General features: G+C 66.4%; 3 protein-coding genes across 5 annotated transcripts in view; all 3 read left to right on the forward strand.

Moving 5' to 3' along the window:
• Positions 1–2,135: 2,135 nt before the first annotated feature.
• FXYD6 (FXYD domain containing ion transport regulator 6) lies at positions 2,136–9,523 on the forward strand. Of its 3 annotated transcripts, none has more exons than XM_086766139.1 (8): positions 2,136–2,335; positions 7,929–7,991; positions 8,094–8,135; positions 8,244–8,318; positions 8,438–8,474; positions 8,685–8,734; positions 8,829–8,871; positions 9,351–9,523. In XM_086766139.1, the coding sequence occupies exons 2-7, from the start codon at positions 7,934–7,936 to the stop codon at positions 8,855–8,857; spliced, it is 291 nt and encodes a 96-aa protein (XP_086622265.1). In that variant the 5' UTR covers positions 2,136–2,335; positions 7,929–7,933; the 3' UTR covers positions 8,858–8,871; positions 9,351–9,523. The 3 variants fall into 3 exon arrangements, with proteins under 3 accessions (XP_086622265.1, XP_086622263.1, XP_086622264.1); XM_086766137.1 differs by lacking the exon at positions 2,136–2,335 and adding an exon at positions 5,385–5,555; XM_086766138.1 differs by lacking the exon at positions 2,136–2,335 and adding an exon at positions 6,659–6,691.
• A 1,979-nt stretch (positions 9,524–11,502) lies between these two features.
• Positions 11,503–13,760, forward strand: FXYD2 (FXYD domain containing ion transport regulator 2). Its single transcript, XM_086766140.1, has 6 exons — positions 11,503–11,611; positions 12,340–12,378; positions 12,492–12,566; positions 13,363–13,399; positions 13,509–13,539; positions 13,669–13,760. Exons 1-5 carry the CDS (start codon positions 11,602–11,604, stop codon positions 13,531–13,533), a joined length of 186 nt encoding a protein of 61 aa, XP_086622266.1. The 5' UTR covers positions 11,503–11,601; the 3' UTR covers positions 13,534–13,539; positions 13,669–13,760.
• A 5,416-nt stretch (positions 13,761–19,176) lies between these two features.
• The window catches only part of DSCAML1 (DS cell adhesion molecule like 1), a 91,213-nt gene continuing 89,524 nt past the window's right edge, over positions 19,177–20,865 (forward strand). Inside the window, exon 1 of the mRNA XM_086766094.1 lies at positions 19,177–19,271. Coding sequence (XP_086622220.1) covers positions 19,229–19,271 — 43 coding nt within the window. The 5' untranslated portion in view covers positions 19,177–19,228. The remainder of the gene's footprint in view (positions 19,272–20,865) is intronic.

Raw genomic sequence — 20,865 nt, forward strand, 5'->3', positions numbered from 1 at the left:
AGCGCTGCCCCGCCGCTGGCCGGGCTCTTTCCACATTCCTCACCGCTTTGGAAATGGCAGGCCAGCGTCCCCAAGGATCATAAATTACTGAAACACGGCCTGGCAGGCAGCGCGTGCGTTACCGCCCATTCCTGGTGTTTTTCCCAAACTCTCCTTTTATAGCTCTTTGTTCTGTTTTGTGGAAACTGGCTTGTTTATGTGCTTTCAGGGATGATGTTTCTCTGCAAAAATGTTTTCCCATCCCTTTGGATTGGTTCCCCTCTGCAGTCAGTAACATCCTCGTTTGGCACAGAGTCGCTGGACTTCGGCTCGCGCTGTACCCACGCGGGCTGTGCTCGAGCAGTGAATACAGCCTCCGCAGCCCCGGTATGGCCCGCGGTTTCACCACCCGCTCCCGGGGGAACATGGAGCACGGGGACCGACTCTGGCCTGGTGGGAGAAGACATCACTGGGTGAAACGCAGCCACGCGCTGCTCTGTTCTTCCGTGCCCTGGCCAGGCTGGGGGCTGCATGGCGACTGAATGGTCGGCAAGCCGGGAGTTACAGAGAAGGGAAAGACCTTAAACTGGGCAGGGAAAGTTCTGGAGAGCAAGCGGCTCCCGGCTCTACTCCCTGCCAGGTCTCGCTGCCTGAGAGCGCGGGGAGGAGACGCCCGCTCCGCGCCTGCGCCGGCATACGGTGACAGACACCACCACGCAGTCATGCCCTCGCCGAAGCTCTGGCAACGCTCCTGTTGACTCAGATGCCACGAAGCCATGGGCCTGGCCCCGTCGTTACCGTAAATCACCGTCCCCTGCCTGGCCCCGCTGCTGCCAGCCTGTTACACCCACAACGGATTTGCCCCGATTTTGCAGCAAAGCGGCCGTTGCTGGCTGCGCTCTCTCCAGCCCCGCGGCTCCGTGGAGCAGATGTTGGCCGGCGGGAGCTGCTTTCCCCGTAGCGTGTCAGACCCTCCACCCGCTCCGTTCACAGTGGGGTCTCTGTTTTACCTCCCTTTGAGCAGAAAAACCCCTCTGCTGCCCATTTGTTAGATCCCACTGGCTCTGCGCAGCGCCTTGCGAGGGTGTAAACAGGGAACAAAATGAAACAGAGCACAGGGCGGATCCCGCCGTGTGTCCCGGGTGCGAGGGCTCTGTGTGCGCGGCTCTGCAGAGACCCGGCGCGCTCGCCGCAGTCCCCAGGGCATGGGCACGGCGTCGGAATATTTCACTGCACGCGGTGGGCAGGAACAGCTGCGGGCTGTGAGGTCAGGGAGCCTGAAACTTGATTAGAACTGCTTGATCCCCGCCTCGCTCGCTGCAGGGCGGCTGACAGCCTTATCGCGTTATCCCTGCGCGCGGAGGAGACCTGACGTTGGCCAGCCCCTCTGCGTCGCTCTGGATCTCCTGACCCTTCCCAGTAATTGCTCTGAAATGCTACCGCTGGTTTATTTTCTTTTTATATTTTACTGGAAACTGAATGTACCGTGGGCTCTGCGCCATTCCTGTCCGGGAGGCCGATTCCTATCCGAGGTGCGTTTGCGTTACGAGGGGACAAAGCAGCCAGCGGTGTTTTTCCAAGAAGAAACGGCTCTCCAGGGCGGCAGCCGGAGCCAAGCAGGCGCAGTTGTGCCAGCCCGGCCTGAGGAGGAGCGGAGCCGGGGGTGTCAGCCCTGGGAGCACCCCCACTGCCCCCTCCCCAGCTGGGAAAGCTGCTGCACCGTGCTTACCAGAGGTTTTGAACTGAAAGAGGGAGACTGGCACTGGATGTGAGGAAGACATGTTTTAGGATGAGGGTGGTGGAACACCAGAGAGGCGGTGGGTGCCCCATCCCTGGAACCGTTCCAGGCCAGGTTGGACGGGGCTCTGAGCAACCCGGTCCGGTTGGAGATGTCCCTGCTCCTCGCAGGGGGGTCGGAACTCGATCTTTAAGCTCCCTTCCCACCAAACCCTCCCATGATTTTAGGGTTTTCTGCGCCCCCCGGGTTTTTGCCCTCAGTTTTTTGCCGTTTCCCCCGCCAGCTCGACGGCGCGGGGTGGAGCTTCCCCCCCCTCGGGTGGGGGCTGTCTCCACGCCCGGTTTTCCAGCCTTTCCCGGCACATCCGCACCCTCCACGCAGCGTGACCCCCGTGGGGGGGTTTCAGGACAGCCGGCACGCACCACACCCCGCAGCTCGGGTCCCGCGGCCGCCGGGCATCGCCCACCCCTCCCCTCCCCGAGGGCGGGGCTGGGGGGGCCGGGCCGCCGCTCCCCCCGCCCCCGCCGCGCCCGCCCCGCTCCCCTTTGTGCGCAGCCCCGCTCCGCTCCCGCGCGCTTCCAGCCACGGCCGCTACCAGCTCCGGTCCGCTCCGTTCAGGTGGGTGCGGTGCCCCCCGCCCCGGCTGGGGAGGGGGCGGCGGCGGGCGGGGGTTCGGGGCTGGGGCGTCCGTGTGCTGCAGGGCGGGGGGGGGGGGGGGCGGAGGGGCACGGTCCGGTGCCCCGGGGCATCGCCCTACCCCCCCTCTCCGGGGCCCGGCGGCTGCCATGGCAACGCCGGGTGCCGTGGATTCCCTCACCCCCCTGTTGCTTGGTTACCGCCCCCCCCCTCCCCCCTTGCTGGGAAGGATGCTCGGGCAGAGGCGACCCCACCCCAGACCCCCGTGGCTGGACCCTGCCTGCCTCCCCCGGCGCCCCCCGGGCCGGCTGTGCTCCGCGGTGCGGGGGGATCCCGGGGAGCGGGGGGGGGGCAGAGCCGTGTGGCAGCGTGGGGCCTCCCGCTGGTAAATATTTTGGTAACGCCCCAGCTGTGCGCCCACGGGCGAGCGCTGGCCCCGCGAAGGCGTGCGGAGGAAAGGGGGAGCCTGGCTCGTCTCTCGGGGCGCGCAGTTAACGCTTCCCGAGGAAAGAGCCGTCGGGGTCCGGGTGGGGCAGCGCGGGTCCCGCAGGAAGATGCCCGTGGGAGGGAACGCGGCGGGTGCTTCGCGTGGACACCAGCCAGCTCGGCGGCACGACGGAGCGGGGCTGGGGGAGCAGCGCCCGCGGGTTGGGGCTGGAGGCAGCCCCCTGCGCCCGGCCCAGCGAGGCGGCCGCGCTCCGGGACCCGCTGGGCGGCTTCTCGCCCGCTTTGAAGCAAGGGGCAAGCCCAGCGGGAGCGTGGTTCCCAGGTGGAGCGGCGGCGAGCGCGCGAGGGAGAGCCGCCGGCGTGAAGCGCGGTCGCTGCGGAGCCAGGCCACCTGTTAGAGCATCCGTGGAGGATCCCCTCCACCTGCGAGGCGTGGGGTCAGCTGCACCCTCCTCTCGTCGGGCTCGTCCTTTGCGCCCGCCGTGGGAATCGAGCTGCCGCGTTGAAACTCATCCGTTCAGGTAAAACGTCAGGAGAGTCACGGTTTTGCTCGGAGTTGAGGCTTTGGCGCTGAGGACGACTCCCCAGCCGGCAGCTTTGTGCCTGGTTGTTCCCCTGCGTTTGCCTTTCCAGCTCTTTGCGTCTTTCCAAAGCATAAAGAGGTCACCAAGCTCCGTGCTGCCGCGTCACCTGAGCACGGAGAGGGCACCGCTCGCGGCGGGCAGCGTGCAGGCATCCTGTCCCTCCTCACCGCGTGCAGCCGCAGCGGTGCCGGCGGGGTCGATTGCCGTGGCTGGTGCGTGGTGGTGGTTGCGACCGATGGCAGCAGCGAAGGAGAGAATGGAGAAAATGTCTGCTCCTTGGCGCTTGCTGAGCACGGCTGCACCGTGGTCCCCAGGAGCTCCAGGCAGCTTCGATTACGCCGCTGTCTCCGTGTTTTCTGGTGACTGGATTTCCCTCGCCACCAGGTAACCTCTGCTTTTGGCCAACCTGTTCGACTCCCGTTGTGCCGGTGCCCAGCCGTGCCCCGCTCGGCGCTCAGAGCCTGGGGCTGGGGAGCGCGGGGCGTGGCAGAGGACAGGAGGGCTCCAGCAGCTGCCCTGCTCAGGTTTATGGCGCCCGGTTGTCTCTTAAGCAAACAAGGAGGCAGCGGGAGCAGCAGCCTCCTGGCAGGAGGCAGTGGGGGTGTTTCCCGCTTCCCAGGAGCCGAGGGCTGCGCTCCCAGCACCGGCGCTGCCGGGCGGCCATTAGCGCGGCGGTCGTTGCGCTGGAGGCCTGCCGCAAACGCAGGGCGAGCCTCGCTGGTTCCTACCCAGCGCTTCTCCTTTGGGGAAGTGCCTGTGGTCGGGGCGGGCAGGGGACCGCTGTGGCGCGGGCTGATTTAGGGCCGCGTCCAGCCCTTCCCCGCCACCGTCTGTTCTCGCGGCATCGGCCCGGCCGGGGCAGGTCCGCGGGGGCCCACGTGGGAGCCCTGGTCAGCAGAAGCAGGGCTGACGTTCAGGTTCCTGGAGAGGGTTTCCTTTGAGTATCCTCTGCTTCAGGGAGATGCCCCAAACCCGGTCTTCCATCCGGTCAGCCTGTGAGTCGGCACCAAATTTGGGAAGCGCCGTCCGTATCGGAATGGCGAGGGCTGGAAATCTCTGTTTCTCTCTCAGGAGCGCGAGGCACAGCAGCGGGCACGTTAATAGCCGGATTGACGCTGACGTGAAATGGCAGAAGAGCACATCTATGCGTAGCTGGAATTGTCCATTCACACGCGCACACTCCTGAACGCTTCCGGCAACTGAGCGCTGCTGTCACGGGCTTGGGGGCTTTGCGCGGAAACTGAAGATTTTAACTAGGTCTGATCTCAGGGAGATGCCTCGAGGACTCCTGACGGGAGGAGGAGGCTGCCCAGCCGTGTGCTGTGATGGCCGGGACTTGACAGGGCTGATCGACGCAGAACAGTGAGGGGGAAACGGGGCTTCGAGGTTCAGCGCCGTTACAAATTCACCTGCCCTGCTCTGGTGGGGTTTGCCGTGTTGTGGGGAGCTGATCGAGGGCAGGAGGGGTGGGTCCGGCCCTGGCCGACTCTGTGGCGCAGGGTGAGCCCTTCAGCCTGGGCTCGCCCCCGTCCTGCCGGAGAGGGGGTCACTGGAAGCACTGGCGAGCCCCCAAACCGCAAACACCACGTACTCCCTCGCCCTGCGGCGTTGCTGCCTTCCCCCCGGAGCCTCTCCCGGATGCCTGGCAGCCTCCTCCCCGCTCAGCCGCGCAGATAGGGCTGGGAGGGGGAAATATTTGGGTTTCCCTCTTGAAACTGCGGGTCGGGTGGAGGCGAGAGGGAAGGCGAGCTCTGGGCACCGCGGCCCCGCTTCCTGTGGCAGATCTCGCCCTTCCAACAGGAACAAAACATGTTTTGATTGGGGTCACGTGCGATGCGCGCTGCGCCGTGGTGTGCTCGGGCGCGCGGCTGCTCGCTTTGGCGACTGCGAACTCTGTGTCTCTGACGGGGGGGAAAGCAGGGGGATCCGTGCCTGTGGCTGGGGAGCGGGCGGTGTGGCTTTGGCCGGGGCCGGGGCCGCCCTCACTCGTCAGGCAGCTGTTATTTTTTTCCGCTGCCTTCGTGCGAGGGCACAGCTGGATTCGGTACGAAGGGAGGGCAGGGAGCAGCTCCTCTGTACCTCGGCCGTGGCGGTCTGGAGGCACCAGCGGGGAAGCCGGCACAGGCGCTGCGATGTTTGCTCTTCTCACTTTACTTCAGCTTCAGGAAAAGGTGGGTGGGCCAGCTTGGAACAGCCCAGCAAACCTGTGGCACTTCGCGAAGCATATGCTTCCTTGGAGGAGCACCGGGCTCGCTGGCGCTCCAGAACGCCGTGTTTGTTTTTCGAGCGAGGACGCTGCCAATCCTGAGCCTTCAGCGTGCGGAAGTGTGCGAATTTTAGGAGTCGAGTCAGGAAAACAAAGAACATATGTGTGCTCCACGCTCGGCTCGGCGAAAAGCGAAGGCTGCTGCAGCAAACTGGGGAAGCCAAAAGCCGAGCAGAGGGTTGGGAATGGCGCCTGCGGGTGAGCGGGGCCCCCGTGCTGGCCCTCTGCCTCGGGTGGCTGCGGAGGGCCGGCGGTGGCTGCGGGAACGCTCTGAAATAGAAAAGGTGTGACTGGGGCCGCGGGGCGCCGAGTGAGAAATGCTGCCTTTGGGAGTTACGGGGCCGCCCGATGCAGGGGGGCAGCGCGCGTGGGGCGAGCGCGGGCGACGCTCACACCGGGGCTGCAGGCGGGAGAGCCCGGCTCCCACGCGCCTGGGCTGGGGTGGCAGGGCTCGGGGCGGGGACGGCCGCGAGGAACGCGAAATGCCCCGAGCGTGGGCTGCAGGGGGACATCATCAAGCTGCTGCTGCGAAAGTAGGGGAAGACCATCACAACAAAAAGTGACAATCGGCTGAACGATTTGTTCAAAAAGTGAAGGCATCGCTAGTGCGCTGCAAGAGCCCGTTCACGCCGTTTGTCCAGCGACGGCGCGTGCCGTATAGCGTCTCCTCGCACGCGCGCAGCACCCTCGTGTCGGGCAACGGCGCTGGTTTTGCACTGCCAGCCTCGGCGGTGGATGGACAAAGGGCAGAGGAAAATGTGGAAGGAGAAGCTCCTGTGTCACCAGCTGCTGGGCTCTTTGTGTGAGTTCCTAGAGCTGGTAATTACCCGGACTTACGTGCCCGGGCAGACGAGGGGGTGCGGGCTCAGGGAGCCAGCGGCACGCTCTGGCGCAGCCCCGAGCTCCACAATGGCAGCGGCAGCTGCAGGGAAGGGAAATTAAGCCCTCGGCGCTCGGATAAAAACGTTCCCTTCCAAACGGCCAGACGCGGAAGGGGAGGGAAGGGCGTGAGCTATCATGGGACGCAACTTGTTCTGATGAGTGAGTCGGGTTCTGGAAACGTTCGTGGGGCCGAGCGCGGTGCTGGAGGCTCTGCCTCTGCCGGGTGCTGGCTCCCCAGGGCGGCGCTGGGGACCGGCCGCGGAGCGGAGCTGGTGGGTGCTGCAGGGCCCGCTCCCCACGCGCCGATCCTGGGCACCATCGTGGCACAAGCCACGGCGGGAGGGGCTGCACGGCCCCGCACCGGGGATCTGCATCCATCAGCTAGCGGAATTCCTGCTCCGGCCAGGGGCCCCTTCTTATCGGCACTCATCCAGCGCGGCAGCTGCAACAGCTCTGTTGCACTCGGCGCTATCGGTGCCGCGCAGGGCGCCTGGTGACCCCCCCTTCCTCTCCTGTGCCGGCAGTGAACCCTCTTGGCGCTTCCGCACCATGTATGGCTGGCGAGCCCCAGCCTGGGGACACTTGGCGATGCCGGGCAGCAGCGCGACGCGGGCAAGCAGAGCACGGCGCGGGGCGAGCAAGGCGCGGGCGGCCGGGGCGGCAGCCCCCCACCCGCCTCCGCGCCCCTAGCCCCCGGCTTGCCCCGTCAAAGGAGCCGCGGCTCGCCAAGCCCTCTCCTCTCCCGTGCTCCGGCTGGGTGCCCCCGCGCAAGGGCAGGGTGTGGGTGGCCGTGGTGGGACGGGACAGGCTGCGAGGGGGACCCCGGGGACAGGTTCGTGGTCTCTCCTCACCGCCGCAGGTGAGTGCGGGGAGCCAGGGGGCAAGCGCGGCTTTGAGCTCAGGTCCCACCAGGGCCAGTGGCCTCCTTGTAGGAATGTGCTGTAATTGCTATGCTAATTGGGACAAATTAAAGCGTGCTCTGGGTGAAGGGCACAGCATTGACCTTGATGGAGAGATCAGGGCCCTCGTGCTGCAGGCAATGGGGCCAGCACAGCCTTGAGGCTGCACCGCGATCTGTGCCGGGAGCGGAGCCGGCGCTGGTTGGACGTAGACCCCTCAGCCCCACACAGACAGCGGCTGGCTGTTGGGCTGGCTGGCTGCTCAGCACCTTCCCCTCGCCCGCGCGTCGCCCTGTCCCGCTCGGGCCAGGCGCCGCGATGGCACCCGGCATCGTGGCCGGGCACCCGGGTGTTTCGCAGGGCTGGCCCGGCTCCTTCTCCTGGGGCCGTGCGGTCGGGCACGGCTTGCCCGCCGTCCCCCCCGGCCACCCCAGCCCCATCGCGGTGCCCTCCACCAGCCGCCCGGGTGCTGAGCCCGCGTCTCCCCTCTCTTGCAGCGGCCATGGAGGCAGCGCTCATCTTCCTGTGCTCCTTGCTGGTGCCGGCAGCTGCGGCGGACGGTAGGTGCCGAGCGCGTCCCCTGGTCCAAGGTGGCTGGAGCGGGGCGGGGGGGTCAGCCAGGAGGCTCGCTCACCTCGCGCCCCTTGTCTGCTTATTTCCAGTGGCCGCCCAGGAGAAGAAGGAGGAGGACCCCTTTAACTATGGTGAGCGTCGCCGCGCACCGGGATGGCCGTGCTGGCGGGGACAGGGAGCAAAAGAGGCTGCCCCCTTCCCTCAGCCCGGCAGGAACGAGCCCCTCTCTCCTCCCGCAGATTACCAGAGCCTGAGGATCGGGGGGCTGGTGTTTGCTGTGGTCCTGTTCATGGTTGGCATTCTCCTCATACTCAGTAAGCTGGGGGCCGGGGGGTCCTGGGCGTGGGGGCCGGGGCACTGGGGCCGTTCTCGGGATGGCCGTGGCCCATCGTCGCCGTTTGGCCGCGCTCAGGGCGTTTCTCTCCCCTCGCAGGCCGGAGGTGCAGGTGCAGTTTCAACCAGAAGCCCAGGTGAGCGAGGGCCGCCCGGTGGGAACCCTCCCTGTGCTCTCTGAGCATTCTCTTCGGGAGGGATGCTCGGCCGCAGGGCTCCTGGGTGGCAAAGCGGCTCTGCGCGCTGCCCGGGCCCCTTCCTCGCCGTGCCCCTGCGCTCCAGGGCATCCCAGCCCCTGGGAAGCGATGCAGGTCCCAGCCGCGCTCACGGCACTCCTCTTCTTGCAGAGCTCCAGGGGACGAGGAGGCTCAGGCCGAGACCCTGATCACCTCGAACGGTAAGGTCGCCCGCCCCGCGCGCTCCGCTGCGGCTCCTACCTAGCACGCGGCCTCGGCCGGGTGCTGCAAACCTCTCTGCTCTTCCCTTCGCAGCCACGGCAGCACAGAAAGCGGAGAACTGAAGCGGAGCCATGCGGTGAGTCCCGGGGCTGCCGCGGGCCAGCCCGGCGGCGCTGGGGAGGAAGCGGGGGGCTGCCCAGGAGGGTGACTGCGGGGCGCCGAGTGAACCAGCCTGCAGCTCCGCATCCCAGCACGGTGCGGGGGCCAGCACTGGGAGGGGCCGTGGCAGGGAAACGCGCAGCGCTGGCGAGGTCCCAGCTGTCCCCTGATCAGCGACCCGTGGGCAGCCCGGCAGGAAAAGGAAGCATCTGTCCGGATTTTCCCCTTGCATTGCGTATCCTTTCCTTGTGCTCCTCCACCCCACAGCGGTTTTATTTTTATGGCCTCTTGAGAGCCGAGCACGGCCTCTCGCTCCTGGCCTGCAATCCGCGTTCCCCCGAGCGCTGGCCCGTGTGTGGGGAGGGTGAGCCCGGAGCCGGTGCTGGCAGAGCAGGGTTTGGGTGCTGGTGGACGCACCCCGCTCCCAGCCTGACCCGCTGCTCTCTTCCCGCCCAGACCCAGAGACCCCAGGACAGACGCTCGGAGCGCAGATGCTGGTGGCCTGCGAGGAAACTGCGATCGCAGCGGCCGGCCCCTCCTAGGAGATGCGGAGCTGCTCCGTCTGCGTTACCCCCTGTACTTCAGTGCCGGTTCTGTTTACTAACCCGACTAAACTCCGCTTGCCGTCCTCTCCGCCTCCAGTGGTGTGTCCTGTCGATGTGAGATGATCGTTGCCTCTAGGGCTAGTTGTTGCTGGTGTTGTCGTAGTGACTTTCTCTTCACCTTTCTCGTGCCGTGCGTGTGATTTGGGCTGCATGCGACCGGCAGTCCCCCAGCCCGGGAACGGGAGCCGCGGGGCAGGGCGGTGCAGCCTCGCGTCCGCCCGGTGCTGGCCGCGGGCCGGGTGATGCAGGCGGCGGGTGCTCGTGGTTCGGCTCGGCTGGCTTTGGGCAGGGCTCGGGGACCAGTCCGGCAGCGCTTCGGGGACACACCCAGCGCGACTCCAGACCAGTTTCAGCAATAATCCTCCCGTGCAGCCGCGGCGGGGGCGAGTCGGGCAGGGGCATCCTTCAGCGGTGGCACCCGGGTGCTGGTTTGAGGCTGGAGGGAGCTCCCCTTTCTCGGGATGTGTGCCGGTGGTGTGGGGTGCCCGTTTTAAACGCGAGGAACCGCCGTGGTGGCAGAGGAGCCAGAGAGGTCCCCCAGCACGGCGACACTGTGAAATGAGGCGGCTGCGCAGCGGTGACCCTGCGCACCAGCACGAACCAGCTCCTCACCAGCGCTCTGCCTGCCCGCGAGACGGAGCTGGGCGGGCAAACCTGTCTCCAAGCAGCACGGACCGAGGTAAAGATCCTGGCCCTGCTTGTCTCCGGCAGCGAAGGGGCAGCGGCGTTCCCTCCCGGTGCTCCCTGCCCTTCCCCATGCCCCGTCGCTCGAGCTCTGCTCGCCTCCTGCCTCCGCGCCGCTCCACAGCCCGGGGAGCGCAGACCGCGTGCAGCCCGGCCCCTGCGTGTCCGCTGTGCGTGTCCCGCGTCCCTGCGCCCGTGCTGTCTGTAGTGTGCGTCGGTGTAACCGCGAAACAAAGAGATCCCTGTGCTGTGTAGCAATGGCCGAGCCCTGACTGTTGTCAAATAAACTGAGCTCTTGTGTTTCCTTTTAAAGAGGCGAGTGTGCTGCTGTGGTGAAGGCCTGCTGTGTTCTGCGCTGTGGCCTGAGGGAGGAAAGGAATAAAACATCGTTTCTACCGGTGCCTGCCTGCGTCGTCTCGGGGGCCGCGGCCTTTCCAGCGCTCGGGGGAGCGGGCTGGGGGCCGGGGGCTCCTGCAGCCGTCTCGGCAGTAACCGGAGTGAAGGCAGCGCGGGAGCGGCGAGCCCAGCTGCGCGGCCCTGAGGGGTGTGGGCACGGAGCCCCCTGCTCCCTTGGCGTCTTGGGTTGGAGCGCCCATGGCGTGGGGTGCTGAGCGCCGCCTCGGCTCAGTGACGGCGGGACGGCCCCACGCATAGCCCTCCCAGGGCTTGGATTCACCCCACGCGCTCCTTGGCCGCGGTTGAGCCCCGGGCGTGGCAAGGGGAATGCTCCCGCGGGGCCGGCTCCCCACGGCCACCGCAGCGCTGGTTGGCTCGGGCGCGTGACTCCCGCTCCCCGATTGCGAGGTCGGAGCGAACTGGATTGAGCAGCCCACCTGGCAGCCGGCCTCGCCACCCGGGGCCAGGGCTGGCACAGACTCAAGGGGCGCAGCGTCCTGGCGCCCACCGCCAGGCAGGGTTGCACCCACCACGGGCATTGCGGTGCCGGGGCGCTGTAGGACCCCCCGGGATGGCGTGACATTGGGCTGGGAGGCACTGACCCAGCCAGGCTGCAGGGATGGGGCACGTCACCCGCTTCCCGCCGGGAAAAGGCAGTTGCAGCCCAAACCCGAGCCCATCCCTCTGCCTCCCGCAGCGGGAGGTGAAGTCCAGTTGGCCCGGCATTTGGGAAGCGAGGGAGGGCGTGCCACCCCCATCCCAGCTGGGACTGGGACCCCCACGGCTCCGGGGTGCCCAGCCGCGCTGGCCGGCTGGCATGGTGGGTGCACACCCTGCCCTCCCCTCCCCTCCTGGGCCTCCTTCCCAAAGGTGGGCGGGAGCCCTGCGCCTCCCCTCGTGACTGCGATAAACATTACACCGAGGCCGTTAATGTTTAATGAGCTTTGTCTCCCAATTAATGTGCTTCCCCGTGGGCGCCCCGCTCCCAGAGCGAGACGCCCGCTGGACGACACGCCGACACGATGGGTGACGGTAAGGGTGCTCCGGGGAGCGGGGCGGCTGGCAGCCAGCACCCAAAAGGGGCTTCCCTGGGGGGCAGACCCCTCCGCGGGGCCGGGAGCAGGGCTGGTCCCTCCTGCCACGCAGGAGCCGGCACGGCGGACGCTCTCGCGGAGGATTTTGGGGAGACGGGGGCCAGAGCTCCGCAGCCGGCGGGCACATTGCTGCCGGCCGCTGCTTGGCCTCTCGGGGATTTCTCCTTCCCAACGGCTGCTGGCAGAGGGACGCGCGGTCAGGTGAGGTGGCTGGAGCGGTGACGCGCAGCCATCGGATGGACGAGCCTGCGGCGCGCAGGGATGCTGCCGGGACACAGCCCGGAGCACGGTGTCAGCCCGAGGGGTTGTTCGGCGTGCCCGTGGGAGCAGAGCCATCACCGCCTCACTGGGTCATGGGCACGGCCCTTCCCGAGGGCGCGGCGAGGGCTGCTCTGCCGACCGCGCAGCCTTGGCCGACAGCAACGGGCTGCCGCGAGCCGTTGAGCCAGGTCCCTGTCTGCAGCTTCGCCTGGAGTGCGAAGACGCCCGTGCCATGAACTTTAAACTTCCCGGGGGGAAGAGCAGGGATTTGGGAATCCTTAGTGGCTCAGCTAGACCTTGAGGGACTCGGAGCGCTCCAGCCTGTGGTCCTCGTTCCTGATCTCTCCCCGGGCGCCCCCCGCCAGCCCGCGCCTGGGCTCTCACTGCGTTTCTCCTCTTTTCCAGAGCAAGCGCCCGAGCAGGGCCTGGACAGGTTCAGCTACGGTGAGTGCATGCCCCGCGCGGCGCAGGGACACCCCCCTCCCACGCCTGCTCTGCTGCGGCCCAGCCCCACGCCTCGACCGGGCTGACGCCCGCTTGCCTCTCCCCCTCCCCAGACTATGAGACCATCCGCAACGGGGGGCTCATCTTCGCCGTCGTGGCTTTCGTCATCGGGCTCCTCATCATCCTCAGTGAGTGCCTCCCTTCGGCCACTTCTCTGCTCCCCTCCCTCCTCGCCCCACGCCAGACACTGGCCGGGTGCTGGACGGGACGGGGGGGCCCCCAACCGTGTCCCACCACGCGAGGGGTGGGCCGGGGCTGCCTGGGAAATTTCCACCGAGGCAGGCTCCCAACAGAAAGCGAGTTGGGAAGGCGACGGCGTAAATATTTAGCGTTCCCTGCCAGCGTCAAGGGAAGGTCAGTCATTAAAAATAGCAGAGAAAACTCTGACATTTCCAAGCGAGAAGCCAGCTTTCCCAGAGCCCTCAGACCTCGGTGGCTCCCGGAGCGGCGCGGTGCCCAGCGTGCCGGGCACCCTGCCACCCTGCCTGCCCCGCGCCGCAGGGCCGGGGGCGCCCGCAGCATTGCAGATGCGCGCGGTGACGTTGCCCAGCGGTTTTGGGGAGGGAAGAGAAGAAAACCGCCTGCATTAGTGACTGCCGGGGCAGCTGACGGAGAAAGCCAGCCGCCCGAGTGGGCTGGTGCTTCGCTGGGCAGTGCTGGGGGCCACAGCTTCGGGGTCCGGGGTGGTGGTGGGGGGGCTGGCCAGGGTGAGCGGGGGTCAATGTCTCCCCACACCATGGGAGCCGTGCAGGGGTCAGCCCCAGCGCGGAGGCAGGGGGGCTCGGGGCTTCCCACAGGAGCCAAACGCGGTAGTCCTGGGTTGGGGGCGAAGCCGGCGAGCGGGAGCGCTTCACTGGAGCAGAGGGGTGGGTGAGATGGGGCAGGGGGGAGGCTCCGTCCCTCAGTCACTCCTCTTGCCCCCAGGCCAGCGGTTCCACTGCGGAGGGAAGAAGAAGAGGAGGTGGGTATTGCGCGGTTTTCTGGCTGAAGGGGCTGGGGTCTGGCCTTGCAGCCCCCGTCTCAGCCGCGCTGCCCACCGTAACGCCTCTCCCTTGCTTTTCGCTCCGCAGACAAGGACACGAGGAGGACCTGTAGCTGCAGGTAGGGTGCAGAGGATGCAGCCGTGCGCCGGGCCGTGATGCTTCGTGGCGCTCCCAGGGCTTGTCCCAGGAGGAGAGGAGCGAGGACACGCCGGCCTGTGGGCCACGTAACCCCGCCGTCTGGTTTCAGAGCTGCCATGCTGCCGTGGAAGCGGAGCTTCGTCCAAAGTCCTTGCCCAGGGCCACCCCTTGCCCCGCTCCAGTGGATCCATTACCCTGCTGCGAACTGCCCTCGTGCTTTCCCCTCAGTTAGATCCAGCGAGAGTTTCGTGGCTAATAAAATTCCAGCTGAGAGAGGTTAAACTTTGTGCCTGAGGCGTTTGCATCGCCCACTCTCCTGGCCCGGCCCCAGTGACTTTCCTGCCCTGCAGCCATCTTCCAGCACAGACCCAGGGAAGGTTTCCATGGGCTCCCCCACGCAGCCGGGGCACGTGGCAGCTGTCTCGGCTCTGGGTGGAAGCGGGGGACGTTCCTGCTCCCGGCCGCCCTGAAGCAGCTGCACCCCAGCCCTGCGGGAGCGGGGAGCCCGCGGGACCCCCGTTCCCATCACGGGGTGGGGACGGGTCAATGAAGGCTCTTGCCTGGCTCGGGGTCTCCCCTCTGTCGGTCTGAAGCCGGTGCTGGCTCCGCGGGGGCTCGGGTGGGCGTTGCTGCGTGGTCTGGGAGTGCGACCACCACGGAGCTGCTGGCGGAGGAGAAACCGGCTCACCTGGGCGCTCGGGCTGTGATGGAGGTCAGACAGCGACAGTAAAACAGGATTAGCCGGGGGAAGGTTATTAGCCAAAATCCGTGCAATTTGGCTGATCTGAGGTGCTGATCTAACGCAGTAAGGAGATTATTGGGAAATATAATTTTGCCGTGACACTGACCCACTACTAAAGCCTCGTTGCAGCTTTGCAGGGCTCGAACAGGAACCGGAAGAGAAGAGATGGGTTTGTCCCAGCGCAGCTGGCCCAGCTCCGAACCCCTGGTCCTCGCCGCCGAGGGCTGCGGGGTGGCTGCGTCCCCCAAAGGAGAGAGAAGGGCTCAGCAGCCGGGGAGGCAGCCCCCGTCCTCGGCGGGGTCCCGCGTCCTTGAGGCCCGGGGCTCCCCGCCGTCCCCAGTGCCCAGCCGTGCCCCTCGGGGTGCGCGTCCCCTGACACCGGAGACCCCGCAGACAGAGCCTCTCCAGCTCGAAGGGAGGAGATTAAGGGGAGCAAAAAGCCGTGTCTGGCTGCCCGCGCGGGGAACCTCCTGTCTCGGCACCAGATGGCATTAATAGCATTATTCTGCGCGGCGCGGACACACGCGTGCGCACGCACGCTGGCACGGCCCCGCGCATCCCGGGCTGGTGGGGCAGGACGTGCTGCCAGCGCCCGAGGACGTGCGCCGGCGGGGTCACGGCTGGAGGCCAGGCCCCTCTCAGGGCTGAACTGCCCTTCCGGGACGGAGCCGTGTCGTGGTCCCCGGCGGTGGGTGCTCTGCGGGACGAGGCCCAGCCCGCAGCCCTTTCCCCGCGCCCGCAGCCCCACGGGTCAGCAGGGAGCTGCCGGCCTCGCCCGGAGGCGTTCGCCTTCACCCCTGAACCAGGCAATCTCGGAGGATTTCTCTCACAGCCCCTTGAGCCGTTAATCTTCTCAAAGTAAATCTTTTCTGTGACACAAAGGGGATTGGGTAAATAATACAGTGGACAACTGGAGTGCCCTTTTCCTTTGGGAAGGCTTCCAGCTCCGCACAGCTTCCCCTCGGCGCTGGCTGTTCCCTCTTTGCCTCCCCGGTCCCTGGACAGAGAGGTGTGATGGAGCGGGGCTCTGAGCGGCTGTGCCTTGGCCAGCTTTTTTGCTCGACCCATGGCTGAACGTGAGGAGATGAGGCACAGGGGCAGGAACAGGAGCAGCAGCAGCCAGGGAGGCTGCCAGCTCGGCTCGCCCAGCGTGCCACCTGCCAGCACCACTCCGCCATCTCCGCGGTGTTGGGGACGCGCTCGGCCCGCTAGGAAATGTGAATGCAAAATGTCTCCTCGTTAGTTAGAACGGAAGAGCAGCAATGATGGGTAACGGAGCCGAAGAGCGACGCTTGATGGAGAGATGGGGCTGCGCTGGCGGGAGGCCAGCCACATGCCTCCTTCTCCCTCTTTTCTGCGCCCAAAAAGGCAGCGCATCCGTCGGCAGCAGCGCGTCTGCCAAAACAGCAGCGCTCCACCCTCTTAAAACGATCCTCCCAACCAAGGGCAGCCCTCATTCCCACGGAGCGCCTGCCCCAGGGCGGTGACTCTTAGGAAATCACTGCTGATGCTGAGAGGGACGGCTGCTGGAGCGGGGCCCACGGAGCAGCTGCGCAGCAGCCATGCCAGAGGGACGGACTGGTTCCTCGCGGCCACGGGCTGGAGCTGGGAGGCAGAGGAGGGTCCTTGGGAACCCAGCGCGTGTGTCTCAGGACCCTGCTAAAATTTTGCAGAGCCCCCAGTGACTCCAGGCTTGCCCTGGCGCAGGCGAGGACTCGCCTCCGTCGCTGTACAGGGCTTCCCCCCACGTCGGGGCGCGCACCCCCGTCTCAGCCGGGCTTGGAAACGCGGGGTGCGGAAATGCTGAGTGACAGGAGTACAAACTCTGCCGCAAGCCCCCCCCCGGCTTGGGCTCCTAAGTCACTTGGGCATCGGGGAAAGCCTGCCCGCGGCTGCGCGTGGGGATGGCGAGAGCCGAGCTCGCCCGCTCCACGCCGTGAGGCTGCGACACTAGAGGGAAGCAGAAATCAAGCTTCTCGCTCGAAAAGCCTCTTCGCTGGGACGTGGGAGCGCGGTCTGGTCCCTGTCTGCCCGATCCTGCCCAGCCCAGCAGCGAACCAGCCCTCTTCACCCAGGTGCAAGCCCCTCGGGGCCGCTCGCTCTCCCACTGCCCCGCATGGCGGCCGCTCGCTCCCCTCTGCTGCTGGGGAAACTGAGGCACGGAGCGGGACTGCCGTGTGCCCACAGGCAGGGCCAGGGACCTTTCCCCCCTCAGCATCGCCCCCGCACAGGGCCAGGCTTGGGCGTGAGGGGCTGCTGCCCCTTGCCCAGGCCGAGGAGGGGCACGGGGGGCTTGACAGGCGGCGCGGTGGGGAGCGGGGAGGCCGGCCCCGTCACGCCCAGGTGCTCCCAGTGATGAGCCCAGTTGCGGCTCGTTCTGCAATTAGCCCAGAGCCTTTTTCCTCCTCCGCCCTGAAGGCGCCCCTCACTTCTGTGGGGTTACTGGTGGGACTGGGCTGGCAGGGCACCACCGTGCCGGGCAAGCCACGGCCGGCGAGGGGTTGCAGCGGGCTGGCTCTGCGCGCCGGAGGGGTCCTGCGAGGCCAAGTCGGTGACCACGTGGGAAGCGCTTGGCGGCGAGCGGCTGGCGGCAGGTAAGCAGCCCGGTTGTTTTAACGCCGGCTTCCTGCTGGGGATTTGTCTGGGAGGGCGGCGGAGGGCAGGGGCCGGGGAGGTGAGGCGAGGCGGGATGCGGGGGTGAGGGATGCTTCCTGCAGCGCTGCGTACCCCTCTGTGCCGCCTCAGCACCTGGGGCTGCAGGGTGCTTTGTGGGACCCTCTGTGGGGCTTTTTTTCCCCAGGGACCCTCTGGGTGCTTGTACAGGGGCAAGGTTTTTGCATGTGAGTGGAGGGATTATCCTTAGTGCAGGAGGGCTGGCTGTGGGTGGGGGGCACCCCCAGAGCGCTGGGGTGTGTGTGGGGCAGCCCAGGAGCTGAGCTTTGCCTCTCAGCTGGCCGTGCTGCCGGCTTGGCGGGCTGCTCGCTCCCGGTCAGCGGCTCCAGGAGCACGAGGCGCGCGTCTCCCGGCGTCTTAGCGCTGGCCTGGCTTCCCGGAGCCTCCTCCACGCTTCCTGAGGGATTGATGTGGCGATCTCCAGCCCTCCCCGACCACAGCTGCGCGCAGCGTGTCACGCTGCTCCGGCCTGCTGATGGGGCGCATGGTAGCGGGGTACTGGCTCTCCGGGCTGAGTGCCCGTGCGAAGGCAGGAGGGCTGGTGTCCCAAACTGGTGGCTGCTGGGCAGGAGCCGAGTCGCTGGTGTGGGCTCACGGGAAGCGTCTGGCCACCAGACCCACACGTGTGTCTAGGGGCGGGAGGCTGGGAAACGGCCTGGGCTAAGCACCGATGGAGGGGCGCAGCAGCTCGAGGGCTCACCCTCGCTCTCTGTGCGTGACCCGGGGCTGGCCGTCCCCGGCTAAAAATGAGCCAGTGAGCAGCGCAGCGTGCACTCCCCCTGTGCCTCCAGTGCAGATCTGGGGGCCAGTGAGTGCCCCGCTGGCCCTCATGCACCCTGTTTCACTCACTCCCAGAGCAGGAGGGCTGGAACTGCGCCCACGTCCAATGCAGCGCATGGCGGATGCCGTAGTGGCTTCCGTGGCCATCCTGCCACAGATGCTCGGCGTGGGGCCGGGGCTCCCCAGAGCCTGGGATCTGCTTGTTGCCGTGGGCCTGGATACCGATTTCCTCGCTGGTATGAGCTAACATCTGTACACGGGGGTGGGTGGTGATCGAAACGCACCTCGATGCTCGGGGGGGGACGCGTGGGTGCCGGGCGCGCGTCAGCTGCTGCTTCGTCACCTCTCGGGATGCGGGTGGCGCGGCTGGGGGTACGAGCGAGCCGGCGGCGGGGGCCACGTGCACGCGTGGGAGGGCGGTGTGCCGGGGACACCCACGCGCCGTGACAGAGCTGCTGAACGGGCTGAGCAGGGGGTGGTGACGGAGCTGCGGAGCTTGGAAGCACATCCTCGGGGAGGAGGAGGAGGAGGAGGAAAGGCTGTGGTGTGCCAGACCCACGCAGCGTGGCGTGCGCTCCCACCTCTGCTGTTGGCTTCTCGGCCCTGGGGTCTGGGCAGGGGCGAGGGGGCAGCTGGCAGCATCGTGCTCGGCACCCTGACGGGGGTTTCTCTGGGGTGGGTTTTCTGGAGCGGGGAGGGGGACGCAGGGTGGGTGCGTGGGAGCCTTGGCCCCGCCGGCTGCTCCGTGTCCTTGGGCTGTGAGTGCCACCTGGGCTGTGGGGCGAGCTCCTGGTCCTTCCTGGGTGTGAAGAGCTGCCCCTGAGCTGCTGCACGTGGAAATGGCCACGGAGCTGGTGTCTTTCTGATTTGTGATGTGTGTGGTGGTTTTTTTTTTTTTTTTCCTCTCCCCCCCGGGTGATGATGGTTAGATTTCCAACTAAACCTAAACAGTGTGCTTTTTTTAAAAAAACATCGGGGATAAGCGGTTGTTTTCTGCACGTTGCTCTGTTTGAAATCGGGCTGCTTCAGCCTTTCTTTCTGTTTATTTTCCAACAAATCGGGATGGGGAAAGGCTGTTCCGGAGAGCGCAGGCAGCCTGCTCCGGCCGCTGCAGGACGAGACCCTCCGTGGCACCGAGGGCGCTTTGTCCGCAGCGCTGGAGCCGTGCGGAGCCGGGGCAGCAGCGGCCCGGGCTCTCCGCGGGAAAACTTCGCTCCCGTCCCGCGGCCGTGACACGGGTGGGGTGGGCTGGGTGGGGGGTGCGGAGTTTTGCCCTGCGAGGGGCGGGCAGTGGGCGGGAGGGAGCCGGGCCCACCCCTCGCGACACCACTCGCCGGGAGAGGAGGAGGAGGAGGAGGAGCGGCGAGCGGGGCTGCGGGCACCTCAGCCTGGCTGGCAGGGAGCGCGGCACGCCGGGGGCACCGCACCGCCCGCAATTGCGCCGCAGCCCGGGGCCGTAGCTGCTCTTGATGGCATGTGGCTGGTCACTCTCCTCCTGCTGTACTCTTTGCCGAAAGGTACCCGGGGCCGGGGGGGGGGGCTCAGCGGGCAGAGGGGGGCTCGGGGTGCGCCCCCCCCAGGGGGTGGGGGGGGCTCGGGGTGCGGCCCTCCGAGTAGGGGCTGGGGGCTCAGGGTGCGCCCCGTCGGGGGGTGCCAGGCTCCGGGGGTCCTGGGGCCTCCGGGTGCGCCCCCTCGGGGGATCGGGGGCTCCGGGTGCGCCCCCTCGGGAGGAGCAGACCCCGGGGGACGGGGGTCTCGGGGTGCGCCTCGTCTGCGGCTGGGGAGTGCCGGGTGCGCGCCCGGTCGGGGGGCCGTCGGTGCGGGCCAGGGCTGGAGCCATCCCGGGGGCGAAGCCCCGCACCGCCGGGCTCGGCGTTCCCGGGAGCGGCACCTCCGGGGGCTGCGCCCCGCGTCCCCGCGCTGCTCGGAGCCCCGCGCTCGCCCCCGCGGCGGGGCGCAGCCCCCAAAATCGCGGCTCCCGTCTGGGAAAGGGGTGAAGCGTTGCTTCGCGGCTCGGTGTAAATCGGATTGGACGGGCGTGGGGGGGGGAATAGTAATAAAAAAAAATATAATGAAACAAGTGCGTCGAGGCGATGCGTGCTTCACCACGAGAGGTGAAATTAAAGTTGGAGGCTGGGTGAATGCTGCCCAAACCGAGAGGGGTGATACTCAAAACCGAGCCTTTGCCATGGAGGCAATTAATAAAAGCAAGCCGAAGAGCTGTGCGTAGCGCGGGTGGCTGGATCGCGGGGCGTCTGTTACGACGATCGATCGCTGTTACATAAAGGAATCGCCCGTTTCCGAATCTGCGGGAATTTTTCATCGTGCCTCTGTAATAAATTACCTCTCTGCACATGACCCGGTCTGCAGATGCGGCGATGGAAGCGCCCGCCTTTTGGAAAATTGTCTGCTTGGAGGATGGCAAATGACACTTGCCCTAATTATCTCTTTTGGCATTGGAAAGCGGCAAGGGGGAAATTTTGGGAGATGGGGAAAGTGAAAGAAAGGGGACGGAGCCGCCCCCGTATGTGAGACTCCTCTTGCTGCCTCTGCCATTGCCCGTTTATCTGAACGTTAATCCAATGAAAAATATTTACCAAGGCTTAATCGGGCATCCCGTCCGGTTGTGCAGGGGTGATCAATTATTCAATCAGTTGTTAATTATGGAGTAGCTGCTTTGTGCAAGCTGGAGTAAAGCTGCGTTTGGGAGCTGTACCCCAAATCGCTATTGTCTTCAGGATCCGCCGAGCTGAACGTGCCAGCGCCTGCTTTGCTTACATTTGCATTTTTTACCATGCGAAAAGGAAAAAAACAAACCCCAAAAGAAACCACCGTTGGGGAGACGACGCTGTCTGCCCCCAGTAGGCAAAATCACGGAGAGCTGCGCCGGGTTCGTCGCCTGTGCCTGTTTTCAGCCCCAGCTTCTTGGAAAAGGGATCTCTTCCCACAGAGCTCTCTTCTGAGAAGAGCAAATTAAAAGCCTCCATTAGCACAATTCCTTGTGGCCTCATTTTACATTTTATTTCTTAAAAAAAAAAAAATAAAATCTTCAGCAGTGAACAGTCCTGGTGACAGAAAGCGTTAAAGCGAAACGGTTCCAAAGAGAGGACA

This window comes from Chlamydotis macqueenii, chromosome 24, assembly GCF_036417535.1.
Source record: "Chlamydotis macqueenii isolate bChlMac1 chromosome 24, bChlMac1.mat, whole genome shotgun sequence".
Taxonomy (NCBI): Eukaryota; Metazoa; Chordata; class Aves; order Otidiformes; family Otididae; genus Chlamydotis; species Chlamydotis macqueenii.

Coding starts and splice junctions, on each gene's coding strand:
- FXYD2 (XM_086766140.1), top strand. Junction 12,379..12,491: donor CCTGGACAGGTTCAGCTACG/GTGAGTGCATGC, acceptor CCCCCTCCCCAG/ACTATGAGACCATCCGCAAC. Junction 13,400..13,508: donor GGAGGGAAGAAGAAGAGGAG/GTGGGTATTGCG, acceptor TTCGCTCCGCAG/ACAAGGACACGAGGAGGACC.
- FXYD6 (XM_086766138.1), top strand. Junction 8,319..8,437: donor TGGCATTCTCCTCATACTCA/GTAAGCTGGGGG, acceptor CTCCCCTCGCAG/GCCGGAGGTGCAGGTGCAGT. Junction 8,475..8,684: donor AGTTTCAACCAGAAGCCCAG/GTGAGCGAGGGC, acceptor CTCTTCTTGCAG/AGCTCCAGGGGACGAGGAGG.